This window comes from Lactuca virosa, chromosome 6, assembly GCF_052849685.1.
Source record: "Lactuca virosa cultivar CGN04683 chromosome 6, Lactuca_virosa_CGN04683_v6, whole genome shotgun sequence".
NCBI lineage: Eukaryota > Viridiplantae > Streptophyta > Magnoliopsida > Asterales > Asteraceae > Lactuca > Lactuca virosa.
The window spans coordinates 24,958,692-24,981,025 of NC_136431.1; the positions used below are offsets into that span (position 1 = coordinate 24,958,692).

The 22,334-nt window shown below is 38.6% G+C and overlaps 2 protein-coding genes across 3 annotated transcripts; one reads left to right on the top strand and one right to left on the bottom strand.

Annotated features, from left to right (window-relative positions):
• The first annotated feature begins 13,317 nt into the window (after window positions 1–13,317).
• Window positions 13,318–15,384, top strand: LOC145118868 (phosphorylated adapter RNA export-like protein). 2 transcript variants are annotated; one of them, XM_079054527.1, is made up of 6 exons: window positions 13,318–13,456; window positions 13,676–13,747; window positions 13,852–14,121; window positions 14,201–14,306; window positions 14,771–14,914; window positions 15,018–15,384. In XM_079054527.1, exons 3-6 carry the CDS (start codon window positions 13,865–13,867, stop codon window positions 15,261–15,263), a joined length of 753 nt encoding a protein of 250 aa, XP_078910653.1. In that variant the 5' UTR covers window positions 13,318–13,456; window positions 13,676–13,747; window positions 13,852–13,864; the 3' UTR covers window positions 15,264–15,384. The 2 variants fall into 2 exon arrangements, with proteins under 2 accessions (XP_078910653.1, XP_078910652.1); XM_079054526.1 differs by lacking the exon at window positions 13,676–13,747.
• Window positions 15,385–18,388: 3,004 nt separating this feature from the next.
• On the bottom strand, window positions 18,389–20,011 carry LOC145118486 (BRISC/BRCA1-A complex protein). Its single transcript, XM_079054192.1, has 3 exons — window positions 19,662–20,011; window positions 19,016–19,174; window positions 18,389–18,916 (listed from the first exon to the last, which is right to left on the bottom strand). Exons 1-3 carry the CDS (start codon window positions 19,920–19,922, stop codon window positions 18,533–18,535), a joined length of 804 nt encoding a protein of 267 aa, XP_078910318.1. The 5' UTR covers window positions 19,923–20,011; the 3' UTR covers window positions 18,389–18,532.
• Window positions 20,012–22,334: the final 2,323 nt, after the last annotated feature.

Genomic DNA, 22,334 nt, shown 5'->3' on the forward strand with positions numbered 1-22,334 from the left:
CAACCCAAACTAAACACAATATGTCAACATATAAATGATCAGGATCATGTAGGCATATAATACATGCAAACAACAATCATATAGTTCACTGCCGCCTACTGGTCCTCTCACAACATACAATCCTGATACCAGCTAACCTCCATAGAATGCGTAACCATAAGTAACCAGAGGTGAGATAGCCACCAGAACAGATGGTCCTACTCTAGAGCCACAACTAAACATAGAACAGGCAAGAGAGCCTAGACCAAGAGTTCTCAGGCTATCCTACATGACCACAGACAATCCATAAGGGCACTCCATAGAGGATAACCAGCAAGCACATATACATACAGTCCTATAGATTATTACAGCAAAGCAACATACTCAATACCAAGTGACAGATCTAACGGATCACTACAGCATAACAACATACTCGATACCATAACACAGATCTAACAGATCACTACAGCATAGCAGCATACTCGATACCAGAACACATATTTAATAGGTCACTAAGGCATCCCTCTACTACCAGATAACCAAAACAAGTGGGTAGACATTGGTTCCTCCGACCCACGGGTATAGTGAGGCGAAACTCACCTCGATATGCGTATAGATAACCACTGTAGCAATGAAGGACTCTACCAGTTTCAACTCACTTCCAGTCACATACAGGAAGATACTTGAGTCAATACCCAATCACATGTCATAGTCACTTGCAACAGTGACCACCTCACATGAAATGATGATTAGGGTTTCACATAAAATGACGATTAGGGTTAAGTAAGAACACTTGACCCATTAAGGACTTAATCACCTAAGGGTAAAACCGATTAGGGTTTGACTTAGTCATTCTTGGGTGTAATAATAATCCAATCAATAGCCCAAATACATGCCCGGTCATTGTCCAAAATAGAGCTTCCCGATTCTAGGGTTTTTCACATAAAATGATAACTAGGGTTAATGTTTCACACTTAACCCCTTAAGGACTTAATCCATTAAGTCCAATATTGTATTAAGTTAGTAGAGAACTATAAAGTATTATTTTAAGTTTAATTAATAGTTTTAATGCAGGTCCCGACCAACTCCAAAATTAGGGTTTCTTGATATTAGAGTTTTCTAAACCATAATTAGGGTTTCCAACTCCTTAAGCTAGATGATTAGTTAATTAATTAAATATATATGTTTAATAAACCGGGCACCACCCACTACCACCTCGGGGCAATGGTTGTCAACGGCCGTCCATGGCGGCAGGAGGCGGCAACCACCATTTCAAATGGCGGGAGTCATAAATTTTAGATCCAAACACCATCAAAAGCCTCTTGGTATACACAAAATGTTAATCTAACAAACAAACACGCACACAACCACACAAAGTGGCGGCTGGTGGTGGTAGAACGGCGACAGGAGGTGGCAGCCACCACCTCACGGTGGTGGTGGTGGGTTTTCTTCAACTTCCGACCAATAGACGTCTAAGAAACGTCACACTACTACAACACACACATTCCCACGATATCACACAAACAACCATCTTTCACGGTGGCTGGTGGAGGCAGAAGAAGGCAACATGGCGGCAGCCACCATGGTTGGCTGTCATGGTGGCTATTCACGTTTTCCAGCCGCCTAAGCACACCCACACCCGCGACATAGACTGAAATAAGCACCCACACACCAGAAAAATACACCCAACTGAAACAGCAACCTCACCGTCAAAGGAGGACGGCGGTCCGAAGGAATGACGAGAAGGCAGTGGTGACGCTAGCTGCGACGATGCATCGCAAGAAAAAACGGGGTAGAGGAGGTGTGACCAAGGACGACCACATCAGCAACCTCGACTTCGGATTCGCTTGGCTTCGTTGGCAGCATATGAAGAAGTGGTGGTTCGACAAAAAGGGATAGCGGCGGATGGAGATGGGAGATATAAGGGTGGCGGCGGCTGGAGCTTTTAGGGTTAGGGTTTGTAGCGGTGCCGCATGAAGATACGAGGGGGAAAGGGAGCAATGTCGGGTTTTAAGTCCCACTCCTACTTTAAAACATACATTCCATTTATTTAATTTCAATCCCTTCCATCGAAACCTTTTCAAATTAAACCCAAACATTACCAAACAGCCCTTGCTTCCTAAAATCTTTACATTACAAGTCCAAAAGTTACACTTTAACCCCTATTGCCCCAAAATACTACTTTTAACTCCCTGATTTCCATAATTTATTACATTTAACTCCTTACGCTAATACTCTAATGATTTATTACGGATTTAGGGCAAATATAAAAAAATATAAAAATAGAATATATATATATATATATATATATATATATATACATCTTGCGGGTTTTAGGGCTTATTATTTATTTATTCACTTAAGTTTATTTATTTTATTTTAAACGGAATGTTACAATTCTCCCCCACTTAAATTAGATTTCATCCTCGAAATCAGCTCTTACTTCTACTTCATGATGCAATACCCCCACAACAACCAAGATGAACGAAATAACGCAAAATCAATCAGTCTCCGAGCTTCTCGGCCAAACATCGGCGCTCTAATCCCGCCCAAAAGGGCATCACCGCAATGAAAACTAACTGATCTTATGTTGAACTGAAGCACACTCTTACTTTGCCCCGACAGTCCAGCTGGGCTATCTACTAACAACACTGGGGCTCACCCCCGATCAAACGATAACAGATAAGCAAACCCTTAGCCTGAGCTCCTAACACCTTAGGGCCTAAGCACAAGTACCCTACAGATGCCATCACAACCAAGACTAACACGAATCGAAGGGAAAGTCCAACAGCTGGTGATGATCTTGCCTCAAAACTAGAAGATTTAACAGTTGCGCAGAAATATGGAGCTTAGAGAAATCCGTATGAGAACTGAACTTGACACCAAGTTTTCCTGCTGCGAGGTTCCACTATCCCCCACTTGGAATATGCTAGAAATTGAGAACTCCATAGGCCTTCGATCCCCATACTAACTCGAACTCTACCACTTGATCCCAACCCCTGATATCCACATACATATGAGAATCTGAACCCACACCACATTCACAAATTCAAACTCGAATACAATCGAGGACAAGGATAATTAATCCATACATAAAAAAGATCAACCGAAGGAAAGCAAAATAAGATAACTCCACTTATCTGATCATCCAATATTACAAATTAACTTTGAAACACAAACATAAATTAAAGATGAATATCAATACGACCATAATTGCTATGGAAGAACTGCCAATTCAAAGCTCGGTGCTCGGGACCCCGGTGGTCCCCTGACGACCATCAGGTAACTGCCAAGCTAAGGGTATAGGATCCAACACCTCTCCGAGGAAAGGAAAATGAGCTCTAATGTGGCCTTCCTGACAACAATGAAAACAAATTCGCACACTCTGACCGCAGTCTCCTCCAAAATGACCCTCCTCGCCACACCGGCGCCATGCAACAAATTTGCTCCTCCCTCCAACTGATCCTGAAATCTGACCGACGGACTTGAACCGCTTTGCTGCAGGTTGGGACTAATCCGGAGCATGACACTGCTCCCTCTCCTGGGTCTCTATCTTAATCTCTCGCCTCCCCGCGGCATCCTAAAGCTCAACGAGAGAACCATAGCGTCGGGTGGACATGAACTGCCGAATGTCCATCTTGAGCATGTTCAAATACCGAGTCATATCAGCCTGCTCTGAAGCAGCGAACTCAGGGCTGAACAAAGCCCTTTCCGTCAACATCTTGGTGATCTTCGTCACCGACTCGGTCGTCTGTCTCAGATTCAGGTACTCCTAGGCGAGTCTCTCCCTCTCTACCAGGGGACCATACCTTACACGGAACATCTCTGTTAACTGCTCCCAAGTCATCACGGCCCTCTGCTCAGGAGTATAAGAACTAGTCACCAGTCTCCAGCAATCCCTTGCCCCCAACCTGAGAAGGTTCAGGGCGTACTTGACCTTCTGGTCATCCGAACAAGAACACGTGAAGAAACAACCCTCCACGTCAGACAACCATCTCATCGCCATGACTGGGTCCAAGAACCCATCAAACTCTGGGGGGCTTCATACGATCGAAGTCCTGATACTATAAATCTCTCTCTCCTCATGCTCTAACGGAAGCAACAGCCGTGGTGGTTGCTGCAACAACAACCTCAGAAAGTGTAGCATATCGGTCATCAAATTACTCCATCATAGCGGCCTTGACAGATTCAACCAGCTCTGGTATATGCCCCCGGACAAAAGAAACAACCTCCTTACGAATGATCTCCCTGACATGGTCCTCAGTCAATGTTGGCCCATCCTGGCCATCTGCTCCTGATCCTGATTCGGATCCAGCCTCAAATCGTCTCGTAATCGCCATACTAAAAATAAACCAGGGACATATCAGACGAAACACATATAACACCAGGGGAACCAATTCCCGACAAAACCCTAGGGTTTGTGACTTCCCTGATACGCATACGGGTCATGTGCTTCCAGTAGTACGGGTCTATACTACCTTCCACACCTACCCGTATTTGTCTCAAAAGATCATCACAACGACCCTAACCATACCCACAAAATACTCATACACTCTATCCTCTCATCCTAGGGGAAGGCTAGACATTACATAATAGGTCAGCAGACCCCACACAACTCATCCATGAAACTTCCACCAACCCTGCAGCACTCGTGTATGCTAATCATACATAACATTAGACCCTATAGATAGTTGAATATTTGATTCCACCCTAAGCCCTTCATCAAACAAGAACAAGAAATAAGGCTAAACCAAACATTCGCAGGCTATAGAATCTTAGTTATGTATAACTATGTTGCATACACTAAGCAACTACAGTAATGATGTCAATTTCATACAAGAAGAAACCTACGCTATCAGGCATCATATAATCAAGCAATTCTATCATGCAATTCCTGAAGATCCCTAGCCTATCACTAGCATGCTTTTCTAACAAACATGTATCAACAAGATCAAAACTCAACAATAACAAGTATAGGTATTTTGGAAACCACACTCCTATTCGGGCTTTGGCTGAGTGTACACACCGTATCTTCCTGAAAAATCAAAGTTAAGTCAAGGTTCACATTCCGGATCCCAATCGAACAATCAAACAATAATATGACAAGAGACCGAGCCCATGTCCTTAACCCAATATTTTATTGTAATTTCTTTTTCAAAAACATTTTGCAAAAACTCTCGGATCCTAGTTTGAGACTGGATTCACACAAGTGTTCCTCCAGTTCACTCAAACCAGGGCTCTGATACCAACTTGTAACGTCCCATTTTCACAACAATTTTTTTCATTTTTATTAAGGTAAAATTCCCAATTTATTAGTCCATTATTTAAGAAAACCATTTATTAATGTCAGAGTATTATAGGGAACGCGGAGTCCTCAAGTTGCTGATGAATGTGTATAGTCCCGCCTTTTCCTTCCCGCAATCACTAATGATACCGGAAACAATAAACAGTTGGGTAGGCATATATCTTAGTGAGTTTCCCCCAAAATACCACCACATAGACATAATAACAAGCATCATGCATACAGAGCCTTCAGCCTGACTAGAATGCTGCACCGGCCTACAGACTATCTGGAATGCTCACAAAGCCTTCAGCATGACTGGAACGCCACACCGGCCTACAACCTATCTAGATCGTTCTCTGGGCCTTCAGCCTGATTGGTACGCCTCTCAAGCCTGCAATCTATCCGGGACCCTGGGTCTTTCGGCCTTCAGTCTACACTGGTCCGCCTCAACCCAAACTGCTCCTCTCGAGCCTCCGTGCCTACGGCTTAAAGCTGGCCCGCACCGGGTATCTTGGCCTGCCACACAAAGAAGGACCGCCTCAACCCAAACCAAACACAATATGCTGACATATAAACGATCAGGATCAAGTAGGCACATAATACATGCAAACAAAAATCATACAGCTTACTGTCGCTTACTGGTCCTCTCACAGCATACATCCTTGATACCAGCTAACGTCCATAAAATGTGTAACCATAAGTAACCATAGGTGAGATAGCCACCTGAACCGATGGTCCTACTCTAGAGCCACAACCAAACGAGGAACAGGCAAGAGAGCCTAGACCAAGAGTTCTCAGGCTATCCTACATGACCACAGACAATCCCTAAGGGCACTCCATAGAGGATAACCAGCAAGCACATATACATACAGTCCTATAGATTATTACAGCAAAGCAACATACTCAATACCAAGTGACAGATCTAACGGATCACTACAGCATAACAACATACTCGATACCATAACACAGATCTAACAGATCACTACAGCATAGCAGCATACTCAATACCAGAACACAGATTTAACAGGTCACTAAGGCATCCCTCTACTACCAGATAACCAAAACAAGTGGGTAGACATTGGTTCCTCCGACCCACGGGTATAGTGAGGCGAAACTCACCTCGATATGCGCGTAGATAACCACTGTAGCAATGAAGGACTCTACCAGCTTCAACTCACTTCCAGTCACCTACATGAAGATACTTGAGTCAATACCCGATCACAGGCCATAGTCACTTGCAACAATGACCACCTCACATGAAATGATGATTAGGGTTTCACATAAAATAACGATTGGGGTTAAGTAAGAACACTTAACCCATTAAGGACTTAATCACCTAAGGGTAGGACTGGTTAAGGTTTGACTTAGTCATTCTTGGGTGTAATAATAATCCAATCAATAGCCTAAATACGCGCCTGGTCATTGTCCAAAATAAAGCTTCCCGATTCAAGGGGTTTTCACATAAAATGATAACTAGGATTAGTGTTCCACATTTAACCCCTTAAGGACTTAATCCATTAAGTCCAATAGTGCATTAAGTTAATTGTAAAGAACTATTAAATATTATTTTAAGTTTAATTAATAGTTTTAATGTGGGTCCCGACCAACTCCAAATTTAGGGTTTCTTGATATTAGGGTTTTCTAAACCCTAATTAGGGTTTCCAACTCCTTAAGCTAGATGATTAGTTAATTAATTAAACATATATGTTTAATAAATCGGGCACCACCCACTGCCACCTCGGGGAAATGGTGGTCGGCGGTGGTACATGGCGGTAGGAGGCGAAAACCACCATTTCAAATGGCGGGAGTCATAAATTTTAGATCCAAACACCATCCAAAGCCTCTTGGTTTACACGGAATGTTAATCCAACACACAAACATGCACACAACCACCCGAAGTGGCGGCTGGTGGTGATAGAACGGCGGCAGGAGGTGGCAGCCACCACCTCACGGTGGTGGTGGTGGGTTTTCTTCAACTTCCGACCAATGGACGTCCAAGCAATTTCACACTACTACAACACACATATTCCCACGACATCACACACACAGCTACCTTTCATGGTGGCTGGTGGCGGCAGAAGAAGGCAACATGGCGGCAGCCACCATGGTTGGCTGCCATGGTGGTTATTCACGTTTTCCGACCACCTAAACACACCCACACCCGCGACATTGACTGAAAAAAGCACCCACACACCGGAAAACACACCCAATCAAAACAGCAACCTCACCGTCGGAGAAGGACGACGGTTTGAAGGAATGACGAGAAGGCAGTGGTGGCGCTAACTGCGGCGATGCATCGCAGAAAGAAACAGGGGAGAGGATGTGTGACCGAGGATGACAACAACAACAACCTCGACTTCGGCTTCGCGTGGCTTCGTCGGCAGAAGATACAGCAGTGGTGGTTCGGCGAAAGGGGATGTCGGCGGGTGGAGATGAGAGATATAAGGGTGGTGGATGCTGGAGCTTTTAGGGTTAGGGTTTGTAGGGGCGCCGCATGAAGATTTTAGAAATATATCTCGAGGGTTTTAGGGCTTATTATTTATTTATTTATTTCTTCACTTAAGTTTATTTATTTTATTTTAAACGGAATGTTACAAACGAATTACTGACGATAGTAACCCCCGCAAAAACGTCACTAATATCATACTAATTTCACTTTCTTAGTCAGACGGAAATCCATCGGTATTTTGTCGTTGTTTCCGACGGTTTTTTTCCGTAGTGTATAACGATGGTCCTCTCGTCACTAATTATTCCAATACTTGGAAAATTTTATTATTTACGATGACTTGCTACAGAAAAACAATGGATAGTGTGTGACAAATTATACGAAATTAATCTTCGTTTGACTATATTTCCCGATTCGAATGAACCTTTGAGGATGTAAACAAATACAATATTTTAAATGCAACCCAAACAGCCCTAATGCAACTTATCGACCAATATTTTAACAGTAAGTAAGTAATCAATATAAGATACATAATTTTAGCGTGGAAAGCCCCCTTAAAATGAGAGCATAAACCAAGAGACTACTACTTGAGCCATTTCAAATCCACCATTATAACGCCCGTGTTTCTAGGCTATGCATTAATGATGATGTAATAGTGTAGGCCAACCTTTGTAACTTGTTTTGAATTAATAAGATGTATTATTTGATTATTATGTATTTTATGCTTAATTATTATAATTTAATGAATTAAGGATAAAAAAATAAGCGTCGAAAATAAATATTAGATAAACCCGATATCTATGAAGAAAGTTGTAGTGGTTGAAACAAGGATTCCGGAGATATAAAGAATACCGAAATCCGAGTTATAACGAAGAAGTTATGACCTGTTGAAGTTTCGCGACAAAACTGGCACGACGATGTATGACGTAAAAAGTGAATTTACGATAAAGTGCTTTTTAGCCTTAGCGATCTAAACGAAAGTCGTAGTGTTCGTTAAACCGAGAGCGTGCATAAAAAGAACGCCCAAATCTGACTTCGTATGAGGAAGTTATGATTTTTCTAAGTTTCAGCTTAGCAGTATGCAGCCCGAAACTCGAATTTTAGTTCGAGTGATTTTTAGTCGAAACAACCTAAGTGAGAATCGAAGATCTTGTTGATAGTAGTTCAACGGTAAAAAGACAGACGAAAACGGACGTCGGATGAAGAAGTTATGAATTTTTAACGGACTTTTCCTGTCCCGGCCTGTTAAAAATATAACTTTAAAATTAAAGTCAAAATTAGCCGACGGAGTCTAAACAAAAGTTGTAGAGCACAGTATCACCTACGCGTGGATATAAAGAACATAAAAAACGGAGCTCGTATGCGAAAGTTACGAATTTTTGAAGTTTGAAAATTCGGATTACGCCCAGCGTACTCGTGTAAGTGTTCCGGAGTTCGTCACCTCCCCTACTCCTTCGCATGAGAGCCACGTGTCTTAGGCTTGATGCGTCCGATGTGATCCCTTCATTCGCCCAGCGTACTCGATGTACGCCCAGCGTACTGGTTGAAGAAGGAGTACGCCCAGCGTACTCTCAATTTACGCCCAGCGTAACTCGAATGTTCAGCCCCTATAAATAGTGGATGATTCCAGCCGAATTGATGTTACAATTTTCATCCTTTCACCCCTATACTTAATTCTATATTGCAAAAATTACCCCCAAGCCTATTATATCATCCTAGCATCGTAAGCAAGTCCCAGAGAGCCCGAAGATCCCGAGAAAAAGAGTTTTCGAGACGAAACTCTGCCCACGTGAAGCCCAGTTTTTGGGAAAACATCCCAGATTTATCGAAAAAGTTTGTTTAAAGAAACGAAGTGTTGCCCGATTATCGTTAAATAAGGTGAGTGTGTAGTCACTTTCATCTTACACATAAATATGAAGTATTTTCTATAAAATACGTGCTATGTGTAATTATATTGTTTGTTTATTTGAGATGGGTGTTGAATAAATGTTTTATACAAGTTTTAAACTGTATATTTATTTTTATCTACAAATATGTTGGGTAAAACATGGGTAGATGAAATAGTTGATGTGTGTTAAAATGATGAGAAGCCTCGGTATTGTTATTGTTTCAGTCATCTAACGGAGTATAGATGACGACCACATACCTTTCTAGACAGTCCTGTGGAACGCTAGCAGGCTCGCAACCTGTAGGTGTTTGTGAATTTAATGTTCAATGGTATACTCCGTCCCCCACATGGTTGCCTTATTTAACATAAATTGCTGAGGAATCCCTAAAGCAGTGTTGTCACCCCGATGAAAATCCTTAGGCTAGGTCCCTTATGATAAGTGTTTAGGGACGTAAAGTGAAGATAACGGAAACGTGTAATCAGGGTTATTTTTGGTTGATGAAATTAATAAATTTATTGTTGGTTGATGAAATTAACAAATTTATTATTATTTGTGGGTTGAAAACCCTATATGCTCACCAGGCTCCCAAGCCTGACCCACTCAGCTTTCTGTATTACAGGTAGTGGACCCAGAGCATAATTTGGATGATGACGAGGGATTTTGGGATTATAGGCCAGTAGTTGTAAATAACTATTGTAAGGCTTATAATATACTATTTATGCTTTTGGTCTGTATCGGAACAAGACATCCCGAAGTTTTGTTATATAATGAAAATATACTTCTTTAAGAAACGATTTGATAAATTTTTATTATATTTTGTTTTGGGAACAAATTCCGCAATATCTTTTGGAAGATTACTCTGATTTTATTTTAAAAGCATAAACTAAATCAGTCTTTTCTGGCCGAGAAATTTGGGGATGTCACAACTATCACCAATATTTGAACAGTACAAACTTTTCGCTAGATGTAATAGAGACATATAATAAACATCATACACTTGGAACAAAAGCACATCACATATATGTAATCAAATAAGGAACAAAAGCACATCACATATATGTAATCAAATAAGCAAACGAAAAAGAGATATATCACTAGAAAAGAAGTTGTTGTTCAGAAAACATAAACAAAAATATATGAACTTCCAGAAGAGATCAACTCAATCCAACCACAAATTCTATGAAGCCAGATAATGTGGCTGCTAATGTGGTGTTGTTTTGGACACATTAGCATGCCAAAGTGGCAGCTTGGCCTAGGAAACCAGCTACCACCAATTATACGGGTATTTTAGATACAAATCATATAGCTTGTTATCCTTTGATAATATGTTTTTTTTAGTTTAATGACATTTTTAAAATCAGTTTGAAACATTGTGTTCCAAACAAAATGATTATTTTTTACAAAATAAAATAAATATACTCGTTTCTATTAAGGGATAACGACTTAAAAGGGTAATAGATTTTTCAAATTGTACACATTTGGTCACTGAGTTTTTTTTCATCCACATTTACCCCTTCAACTTGTTTAAATTGTACACATTCAATCCGTATGACTAGCTATTCCGGATAATCCTAGAAAAAACGACTTAATAGGGTAATATAATTCTCACTTTGTACACATTTAGTCCTTAATATTTTTTTTCTGCACATTTAGCCCTTAATATTTTTTATTGCAAAATATATCCTTGTTGTTTTTATATACATTCAAATGACTCGTTTCTTTAGGCTTTTCTCACGATATCATACCTGATACAATCATTAATAATGTGTTCGGAGTTATTGATGCTTATGGCCACCGTTGCCTTGGCTGCTTTGTTGCTTAGATCTTGTGGTTTGGCTTAGGTCTTGTGTTCTAGACGTCATAACTTCTCCATATGTTCTTGAATTTCAACAACTTATATATTCACACGTTCATATTTGATTCTACTACAACTTTCATTTAGATTACTCCCGTTAAAAAGTAATATATTTGGTTACGATCTTTATATCCATGTGTTCTTTATGAATGTATGTATGATTTTTTTTTAAATTGTAAGTAAAAATATATTACTTTTTAACGGGAGTAATCTAAACGAAAATTGCAATAGACTCGAATATGAACGTGTGGATATAAAGACCGTTAAAATCCAAGATCGTATGAAGAAATTATGACGTTCAAAACACTAGGGATGAGCAAAGAAACCGACCCGGATGGAACCAGCCGAACCGGACCCGACCTGGGAACCGAAGTCGGCCAAAATTAAGAACCGAACCGGACCGTCGGTTCTACCGGTTTTGGTTCCGGTTTTTGCCGGGTCTTCGATGTTGGAACCGGTCCTCGAGAAATAGCAACGTATTTTGGAACCGTCCCCCATTGAATCTATCCCCATTAGCACAGTCAATATAGGTTATGTCTCTTAGTAACTTTGCCCTAATCATACCAAATCTCAAATAGAAACCAAGAAACTGTGTTGTTACAATACAAATTTCTCCTTTTCCCCACAATTTCTACTTAACAATTCGAATCAGGGATTATATTTGAACTCCAAAAATGTAGCAGATTTTCTTTGTAAAGATAGCATCTGGAACATGCATTTGATTCTTTATGAGCAAACACTTATCCCCATGCTATGAAGGCCCTAATTTATGACATTTTTAACGCTTGTATGATTGCAGGCACGACAGGTCCATCCAGATAAAAATCCAAATGATCCTCTTGCATCACAAAATTTTCAGGCAACACTTTCAACCACATCTTATAAGATGTTTATATAGTTTTTTTTTTCAGAATGTTTTCTTCACTTTATTGTTTTCAGTTAAAACTTTTATGTTCTATTACAGGTGTTAGGAGAAGCTTACCAAGTACTGAGTAATCCAGAGCAAAGATAGGCTTATGATGCTTATGGGAAATCAGGAATCTCAACGTCAGTTTTGTAGTTTTTTACTATAGATATTGGAGTAATATTGTGTAGAGATTATGGTATTCTGAATAGTGAACATGCACAAACTCATATGTGTCTTCTTGATGTTTATATAGCTGATTTCTGCTGAATTTTAAATTTATGCTCTCTCGATTCATTACAGTGATGCAATCATTGATCCTGCTGCCATCTTTGCAATGTTTGTTGGGAGCGAGCTATTTGAATAATACATTGGACAGCTTGCCATGGCATCAATGGCTTCTTTGGATATTTTCACAGAAGGGGAACAGTTTGATAATTATCCTACATAGGACGCTGTTAGAAAAAACTAAAAAAAAACTGGTCATAAGTAATATATATATATATATATATATATATATATATATATATATATATATATATATATATATATATATATATATATATATATATATATCTAAATGACTAAATGTGCAAAAAAATATAAAAGATTTTATTTATACAAAGTCATAAATATATTACATTATTATGTTATTTTTCCGGCTTGCCTAGAGAAACCGATCATAAAGATTAAATGTGCACAGTTTAAAAAGTTGAAGAGGTAAATATAAACGAAAAAAATCAATTATCAAATATATACGAATCAAAATATATATTACTCATTTAAATAATTATTCCTTCTATTAATTACTATATAGATACTATATGTTGGTTTAGTAGGCATTTGGCCCAATAATTAAAATTGAGTGCCCCGTGAACTTGAAGACTTAACAAAGGAAGCCCGCGGCCCTTCACCCTTGGGCCTTGGCTGTTGCTCCCTTTACGCAGGTCGAGCGTCGAGGTCGAAGTCTCGCGGACATAAAGCAACGTTACGAGAAAAAAATGAAGTCGACAGACGAACACCGGAACATCGAACAGGCGTGATTCACCGTTTCCGGCCTCTCTCCGACTTGCTGTCTTCTTTTTCAACTCTTTGGGCAGTAAGTTCAAAACTTCAAATATTGGTTTTAACCTATCTTTTTTTGGGGGTAATCTTTTGAAAATCCTAAATTGCTAGAAGTCGTTGAGATGCTTTAATCTGTTTATAAGATTATACGTGATGATTTTGATAAATCTTTTCTGTGAAATGTTTCAAGTATAGAGTCAATGGATGATGTTTATGTGGCTACTGATTTTGAGATTCGAATGTTGTGTGATAGATACTGGAACTAATCATCCAAGTTCAATTTTGTCAGAAAAGATAGTTTTAGAGCAAAAGGGTTGCATCCAAGGTGTTTGATGTTTTGTGTCAATGAACATTTCAATTGTACTTTCTGAGGATTTAGGGGAGAAAGTTGAGACACGGGCTTAATTTGTGTTCTTGATGTCTTTGCAGTACCTTTTTACTCATGGAGGGAGAAGAGAGCCTGCTTGATTCAATACTTGATGCAGACAATGTTGAAGACATGGAAGATGTTGATATGGTTGATGTAGAAGAAGGAGAATTGGTTGAGAACTATCAACAAGCTGAGTTGGGACAAAACAGCAGCGGAGATGGTGACACAGTATCTCAAGAGCCTAAGAGTAAAAGTCAGAAACGTAGAAATAAGAAAAAAAATAAGAAAAAGAAAGTGGCTTCAGCCCCTGGCGTCTTGGACATTAACAGGTATTTGCCTTATTTTTCCCTAACCCTAATCATTTCCCCCCTTTGACTTATGGGTTGTAATGTCTTATGTCATTTGCAGATTTGTTTTAGATACTTGCAGGCGTTTGAAAGAAAGAAAGTCTTACCTGATATGGACTGCAGTTGGTTGTCTGGGTGTCCCTGCTGTTAGTGATCTTGTGAAGGAGGTATAGTTTCTTGGAAAATTTTTAATTTTTAATTTTTAATCTTTAATCTTTAATATATGAATCAAATCAACCTTATTGTGTATTAATTTAGCATTGGGGTAAACAACTTGTATCCATGCATATTGCATAACTAGAAAACATGGGTTCCTTAGCATTATTCTGTAGGAAACCAAGATTTATGTTCGATCTTTATATATGTATATAGATTACTTCATTTTTTGTTGGTGTCTGAACTCTGATGCTGAATGTTGTTTCCCTAAAATCGCAGATTTCTCTTCCAGAAGCCATTTTATCAGTTTCAGTCTGTGGATCATTGATTATATCTTGATGGTGTGTTTGTATGGCTTTGATTTGCTGTTTCTTTAGAATAAAGAGTGCTATGTTTGTTAGCTTTGATAGTTGAGTGCATATTTTTGGTATTGTAGCTTGGATTGGATTACTTAATGATGATGTAATGGTGACAGGTGGATGCGATTCAGGCATGTGGTGGTCAGATGACTTCAGATGGAGGGCGATATAGGAATGGTGGTGGAATTTTGTGGAACATCCTTAGAAAACGTGATCCAAATGTATATAAGGAGATAATGAAAAAAGGGAGGGAGTTTGAGGTAATTTTACATACATTTTTATTCATTAATAATACATGTATGACTATTGACTATGAATGATGATTAGTATAAGATCATGATTGGTGGATTATTGTTCTTGCAGAAGCAATTTAAACCACCGGATTTGAGGAAAGCAGCAAACCAGAGCAAACAGGGTTGGTCTGAAGCTGAAGCTGAAGCAGAAGTAGAAGGTGTGAAAGAAGAGGTGGGGAGGAGAGAAGGGCAAAATGGGGAATTGGACATTGAAGAGAGACAGGTGAAGAAACGACCTGTTCATGAAAGGATCCGTGTGCCTGTATCCTATGATGACTTGCTTGAAGTTGAGGATCCGAAAGAAGAGGCGAACTAATAGCAAACAAGAAGGATATGGAGAGAGAAGTTTTATGATGGTTTTGTTTTATAAAATCTCTGTCTTTGATTGGATTGGTTCTTTTTTGTGGCGAATGAATGGATGGAAGTTTTGATGTGCATTTGTGGGATCGTTTTGTGGTTATTCGTTTTGTTTCCCCGTGCATATACATGATGTTTTTGGTTCTTTGTTTTGATGCAACACTCCACTAGTTGAAATATGATCATTTGAAGTCTTTTATGGTAATATGAAAGTTGTGTTTTGAGCAAAAAGGATGTTAATGTTGATCAAAGTGTAGCGAGATATGGTAATTGATAAGGGTTTTTGAGTGGCGTACATTAGTGAAGTAAGAATAATTTATTTATTACATGTATTTATAAAAATGAGGCAAGGGACCTTGCTTTTGCAAATGAAATGTCATCCCACAAATAAGAAATAACTAGATTAGTGACAAAAGGAAAACTCAGCATATACCGGCAATAAGATCGGAAATAAAGAGGAACGTTGGTGAGCAATGCACAAATATCATTAATAAATGTTAGGAATAAGGCCGAGTAACTAATAAGAGGGGAGTTGGAGCCTATATTAGTCTTCCAGGCGTTTGAGATTTTCTAATTTTTTTATTTGAAGTGCTCGTTGACTTATTATGGTTTATTACTCCTAATAAATAGTTTTTTTATTTGGATGTAACAAACTAAAAAGAGTTTCTTGACATAAATAAGGGGTGTTTAGAATTACTTATGTGAATAAGGAGTTTTAACAGGACATGATAAGTTATTTTGGAACGGCGAGCAAAAAATCATTAGCAAACAAAACAAATACTTAAACGAGAAGCTCAAGCCATTACAAGAAAACATTTAAAATGGGAGAATTACACCAACTAGGCAAATCAATCAAATTCAAGTTAGACCTAAACTTAATCTAGTTAAAAGTGCATATACTAATGTCATCCTCCATAAGCATAATTGTTCGCCTTGTGTTCCTAAAGACGATAGCGTTCTGCTCTTTCCATATCATCCATATAGTGGTATACACGAGAGAAAGCTTCAACTTTGAGTAAATTACACGAATGGTCCCTATGGTTTAGGGTAATTTACACGTTTGGTCCCTAACTTATTTTTTTTAACTCGGAATGTCCCTACTGTTTGTTTTTGTTACGCGCTTGGTCCCTGTCTTACCTAAAAAGACTATTTTGCCATTGATTTTTTAATTTATTTAAATAAACACACCTCCAACCTCACCCCCTTACATTACCTTACCTACCCCATCATTTTTCCCTATTTAAATAATAGTTTTTTTAGGTAAGGCAGGGACCAAAAGCGTAACAAAAACAAATAGTAGGGACCAAACGCGTAACAAAAACAAACAGTAGGGACTTTTCGAGTTAAAAAAATAAGTTAGGTACCAAACGTGCAAATTACCCAAACCATAGGGACCATTCGTGTAATTTACTCTTCAACTTTTGCATCTTCTTGCTGCCAATATTCGCTTGGAGCATCTCCTTAAAATCACAGGACATTGGATGATGAAGAACCGAGGACCAATTTACCAGCCATATCCACACCTTTGTAGCAGCAAAGCAAGACAAAAAAGTGTAATCTAGATTCTCTTCCGACACCTGAAAGGGCAAAGACTTGAAGTAACCGTAATCTGAGCAAGTTTGAATATATAGGAATCTTATTTTTCAGCATCCGCCAGACAAAACAATTAATCTTGAGTGGTATCAAGTTGATCCATGTAAACATGTTACCATTCCCGCTATTACCATCAACAATCAAGTGCTTCAGGTCTTTAACCGAGAAGGTGCTTTCCCCATTGCCATTCCACAGCCATCGGTCCAGTCCATTCGAAAGTTGAAAACCATCCATATACTCCATTAAAACCAAAAGTTGTTGACTTTATCTCCCTCCTCTTAGCTATCTAGACTAGCCCCGACTCCACATGTTACATATATCCACCCTAATGCTCATACGATCCATAATTAAACAATTTTTGTTTGTCTCCAAGGCAGTGACGGAGTTTGGACAGTTATCAAATATTAGCTATAAAGGTTTTCAAAACTATTAGAAATATTTTTGGGCCACAAGCGTTCATACTAAATCGTCCAAATAACTTGTAAAAGTTGATATACACTAATACTACAAGGGTAAGGGTGTCCCATCGGCGAAACCTATCACAAAGAAACTGGTTTCATTTTAACCATCTAACTTATGCGGTGGGTAACACCATCTTTGACACTCCCTTCCCCCTCGTCACCCCTTCTTATGTATCATGGACCCGACAATGACAATTCCATCAAAAAAATATTGTTGGGGGCACTATTGAATTTTTTCAAAAACATAAAGGGTCTTGCAAGTAAACTTTAAAATACTTTGAGTATTTATGTGTAAATATTTTTAGCCATCGGGGGCATGTGCCCCCACTCCCATAGCTCTAGGTCCACCACTGGACATCGGATCCTCAACCACTCCCATAGCTCTAGGTCCACCACTGGACATCGGATCCTCAACCTCTCATTTGGGTGTAGAACTTGCTCAATAATACATACTTACGTTCGTTCTATATTTCACTCTTAGCTGAAATTGCACCATAAACCCTCCGCCCTTCCAACAAAGCATCTAGCCTAACATTCAACTTGGTCCTAGTCTTTGTCATGAGACCAATGCCTAAGCCAAAAGCATACACTATGGTACCCCTCTCTGGATCTCTAGTGAAATCTTGTCCATAATCAAAGCAAAGATCCCGTGAAAGACTTTGTATTTTAACGTCATGGAAAATGCCCATGTTGAAGAAACGTGGAAGAATTGTGCTATTGCACACATGACAACCATGGTTTATCCACATTTGAGTTATTGTTCATATTGTTTGAACATGTACTAAAAAACATGCATAAGGTTGGGGGGAAACGCTAAAAGGTGGAAATATATAACATGAATAAGAACACAAGTTACATGATTCTGTTGATATGACCAACATTCACGGACATGATGAAGTTATCTTATTCATTAGTTCATAAACAAAGAGTAAAACCAAAAATAACTAAAAAAGAGAGCATCTTATATAGCCCAAAAATAACTACCTACAATAAAAAATCATATCTCTATCTTCTTAGAGAATTCAGTCCATAAAGTTGCAATATTTTTAGCCCAGAATAGTTTCAATTGCACGATTTTAGTCCAAATAACTCCAAATGCACAATGCAAACCATTTCAAACAACTAGAACACGGATTGTTAACATATTCATATACAATACCAAGAAATTAACAAGTCACTGACTGGAGACAGGAACACATTCTTGATCAGCAACAGCAGCAGCAGCAGGGGTAGGGGTGGCAGAATCCGGTGCGGGTGACTTCTTGGTAAGAGATTTAGGAATATCAATGTCATCCTGGACACAACGTTGTTGTGGATGTGACAGCAGGACACACATGTGGCGAAAGAGGACACGTGTCAGCCCCTGACCACTCTCAAAGATATACCCCTCGTATTCACTCACCTGCTCAAGGGCATCCACCAGACCATCGTACACCTTCTGCGGACAATTATCGGTTCCCGGTTTATCGTGTAGGTAAACCACATCAAACGTGAACAGCTTTTGGTTTGTGGGCCATTGGTGTTGTGGCACTACTGATGATCTACAATATATTAGAATCTGGAGAAAGTGGAAACCACACATAGATAATTATACTGCTTGTTAATATTTTTATTTATTTATTATAGTTAAATAAAATAATTTACAAATGAAACTAACCACCCTGAGTAACCGATTCTGTGAACGGGATTTTTTAGCTTCATGATTTGCAACTTTAAAGAGATGCGTGAGATCCGCATGACCAGCTGAAGAGTCAACTGTGATGGCTCGAAATGCAGCAATTGCAGACTCAACTTCACTGCTAAACTCCTTCTTAAGCTGTATGTATACATGCAAGAAAGCGTAAACCATAAAGCAGACAATAAGGCTTAAAGACTACAAGGAGAAAAAGTAAGCAATCAAAGCCACAATAGGCCTTTACTAGGTTATTAAGTGGATAATGTTTTTAGCAATGTTTCAATTTAGAAGAACAGTAAGATCAAGAGGATTAGGTAAAGTATGCTAGGGTTTGTATACAACAGAATTGGGTTAAAGTATCCAAGGGTTGCTGCATCTTTCTTAGTCAAATGGACGAATTTCAAGCTTCAAAGCTGTTATAAACTACCAACCTATCAAGAAAATTTTCACTTGATTTCAACATCATGGTTCTAGAAATGAGACCTAACCTATCTTGAATTTGCATTTGAGAATATTTATTCATCATTTTTGAAACGAAGGGGTAACTATATCAAAGCATGCAAACATCAACGGATTACGCAAATAGAAAAGAAATCGAGAATACGAAGAATAGAGGAAAAGGATTTACCCAAAAGGGGGTTTTGCCGAGTGCAGAATAGGCGAATCGATGATCTGGATTAATAGCAAGCTTAGCATTGATAAACAGAAGAATAGCCTGCTTAATTGATTCTAATCTGGTGAAAGGTCTTCCGCTGGCGCTGGTATTCTTCATTTCAATGAGGGATTCAGGATCAACATCGATACAGAAAAGTATGTCTTCGGATGACAATCGGGTTGCTGGTAGAGTGTACCGAGCTGCTGCTATCGAGCTCTGTCCTCTTGCCTCCATACTATATTTCCCACACACACGGATGACCAAAGAACGAAGATGGTTATCAAATTCAGGAAGACGAATGAAGATGGTCGAAGGAGTTTAAGACAAATAAAAAAATAAAAAAAAGTAAAATTTCCTTTTTATTTTTGGGATATGTAATATATTTTTGATTGTTATAAATTCGGTCATTAATTTTTTTTTTTTTTACAAAACTTCATAAATGGTCCCTGTGGTTTCATAAATTGTGAAGTTTTGTACCTAACTTTAAAAAACCTTACGGATGGTTCTTCTGGTTTCAAAACTTTAAACAAAAGGTCCTTATTGTCAACTCTGTCAATTTTTGTCCGTTAAGTGAAAGACATTTCTGTCATTTCACTACTATAGGGACCATTATGAGCTTTTTGTTATTTTAAAAAAAAAAAGAAAAAAGAAAATATAATTATTTTAATATACAAGGGGTCACACCTCTCTCTCTCTCTCGTATATATATATATATATATATATATATATATATATATATATATATATATATATATATATATATATATATATATATATATATATATATATATATATACACGAGAGAGAGAAATGGCAGATTCGATTGTGGCTCGATCGAATACAGCTTTGTGGTTGTTGATTTTAGACTCTAGTTGCTTGATTTTATCGATTTGAATCTTGTTGGAGTTCTCAAGTGTTGCGATTATGTTCTTGAATTTGTGAGACTGTTCTTCGATCTTTGCTTTCTCTTATAACATTTGGTTGATTGTAAGTTTCTGGTGTTCTATCATCTTCAAAGCCTCCTGCAAATTTTTGGAAACCAAACACTTTTCTTGAGTGAGGTTTTGAATACTTGCCTCTAATTCTAGTTTTTCTTGCACCAAGACATTGATCTCCATACTCATTTTGGCTTCCTTTTCAGAATCCATGGCATGTCTGTTCTCCAAATCAACAACTTTCATAAGTAATTGTTCTTCCCCCTTTTTAAGCTTATAGACCAATTCATTCAGCCTATAAACAGAATCATGTAGCTCGTTTTTCTTTCTCTCTTGAACATCTCTATCGTCATCAATCTCCATCTTCTCTTTCATCATTTTTTCAATATATCTCTTCAAAACATCAACTAAACGATTTGATTCAACCAAATTCATTTCAACCAAATCTTTTTCTTTCGGGATTGAATCCACCTTTCTTTCAAGTGATTTCTTCTCCTCGATTAAACCAAGGTAAGCAGCCTTAACTTTTTGGGAATTTTCGTAATCTCTGCCTCCCTCTTCTCTGCTTCAGTTAGTTTGGATCTCAACCATTTATCGTATTGAATCCGAGAGAGAGAGAGAGAGAGTGTGTGTGTGTGTGACAACCCGAAATTTCCATTCGTACAAACCCTACAGTCTAGCACTTCAAATAAAAGTCAAATACTTTTCTGCTAAATTTTAGCCGGTATAAAGTTCGTCTGAGTGTATTAAAGCTTAGTACTTCAGGAGATAACTGCAGAGAGGATACCCTAGGGTTTATTGTGCATCAATAAAGTCTCAAAACTCTAAGAGTTTGGAGTTTACGGCCCAAACATGGTGTTTACGGCCGTAAACCCCAAGGAGTATAAATATGACACTTAGTCATTTTTATCACTTTTTCACCATTTCAAGCCTAGAAAACTCATTTCTCTCTCAAGTATCATCCGACTTTTCTTCAAAATCTTCAAGAAAGTAAGTGTTTCTTGCCTTGATTAGTTGTTCTCTACCTTAATCTAGTGATCTTACATGATTTCATCCATGAAATCATTCCATTTGTGTAGATCTTCAATTGTTCTTCAAAACACCAAGAACACACACTAGTGTTTTTGAACTTTAAACACTCTTACAAGCTTCCTATAAGTAAGTGCACTCCTCCTAACTAGTTATTTACGTAGTATACTAATTAAACCATTGGAAAACATCAAAAATCCCCAAGAACACATGGGTTTACGGTCAAGGGATCTCCTTGAACCGTAAACACCATCAAGTGGTGTTTAAGTACCCCCAACACCTTCTAGGGCTTGGATATTGGACTAGAACCTTGCATGCATGAGCTAAAAACCCCAAATCACGAAATGGTAAGAGTGACCATGAGTTTACGGCCGTAAACTCATGGGTTTACGACCGTAAACTCCAAGGAGTGGTCCAAGAACCGTAAACTCCAATGAAGGGCCATTTTGAGCCCTAGTCCCTTCCTAAGCCTTTGATACAAACCTAGAACACTTCCTTGAGGGGTATAAGACCTTAAATCACTCAATAGCACAAATTACCATGAGTTTACGGCCGTAAACTCATGGGGGAAATGACCATGGGCCGTAAACTCATGTGTTGTTACCATATGGGAAGTAAATTCCAATGTGAGACCATACTCTCTTTAGATGCAACCCTTTAGTACTCCTAGCACTTGAAACAA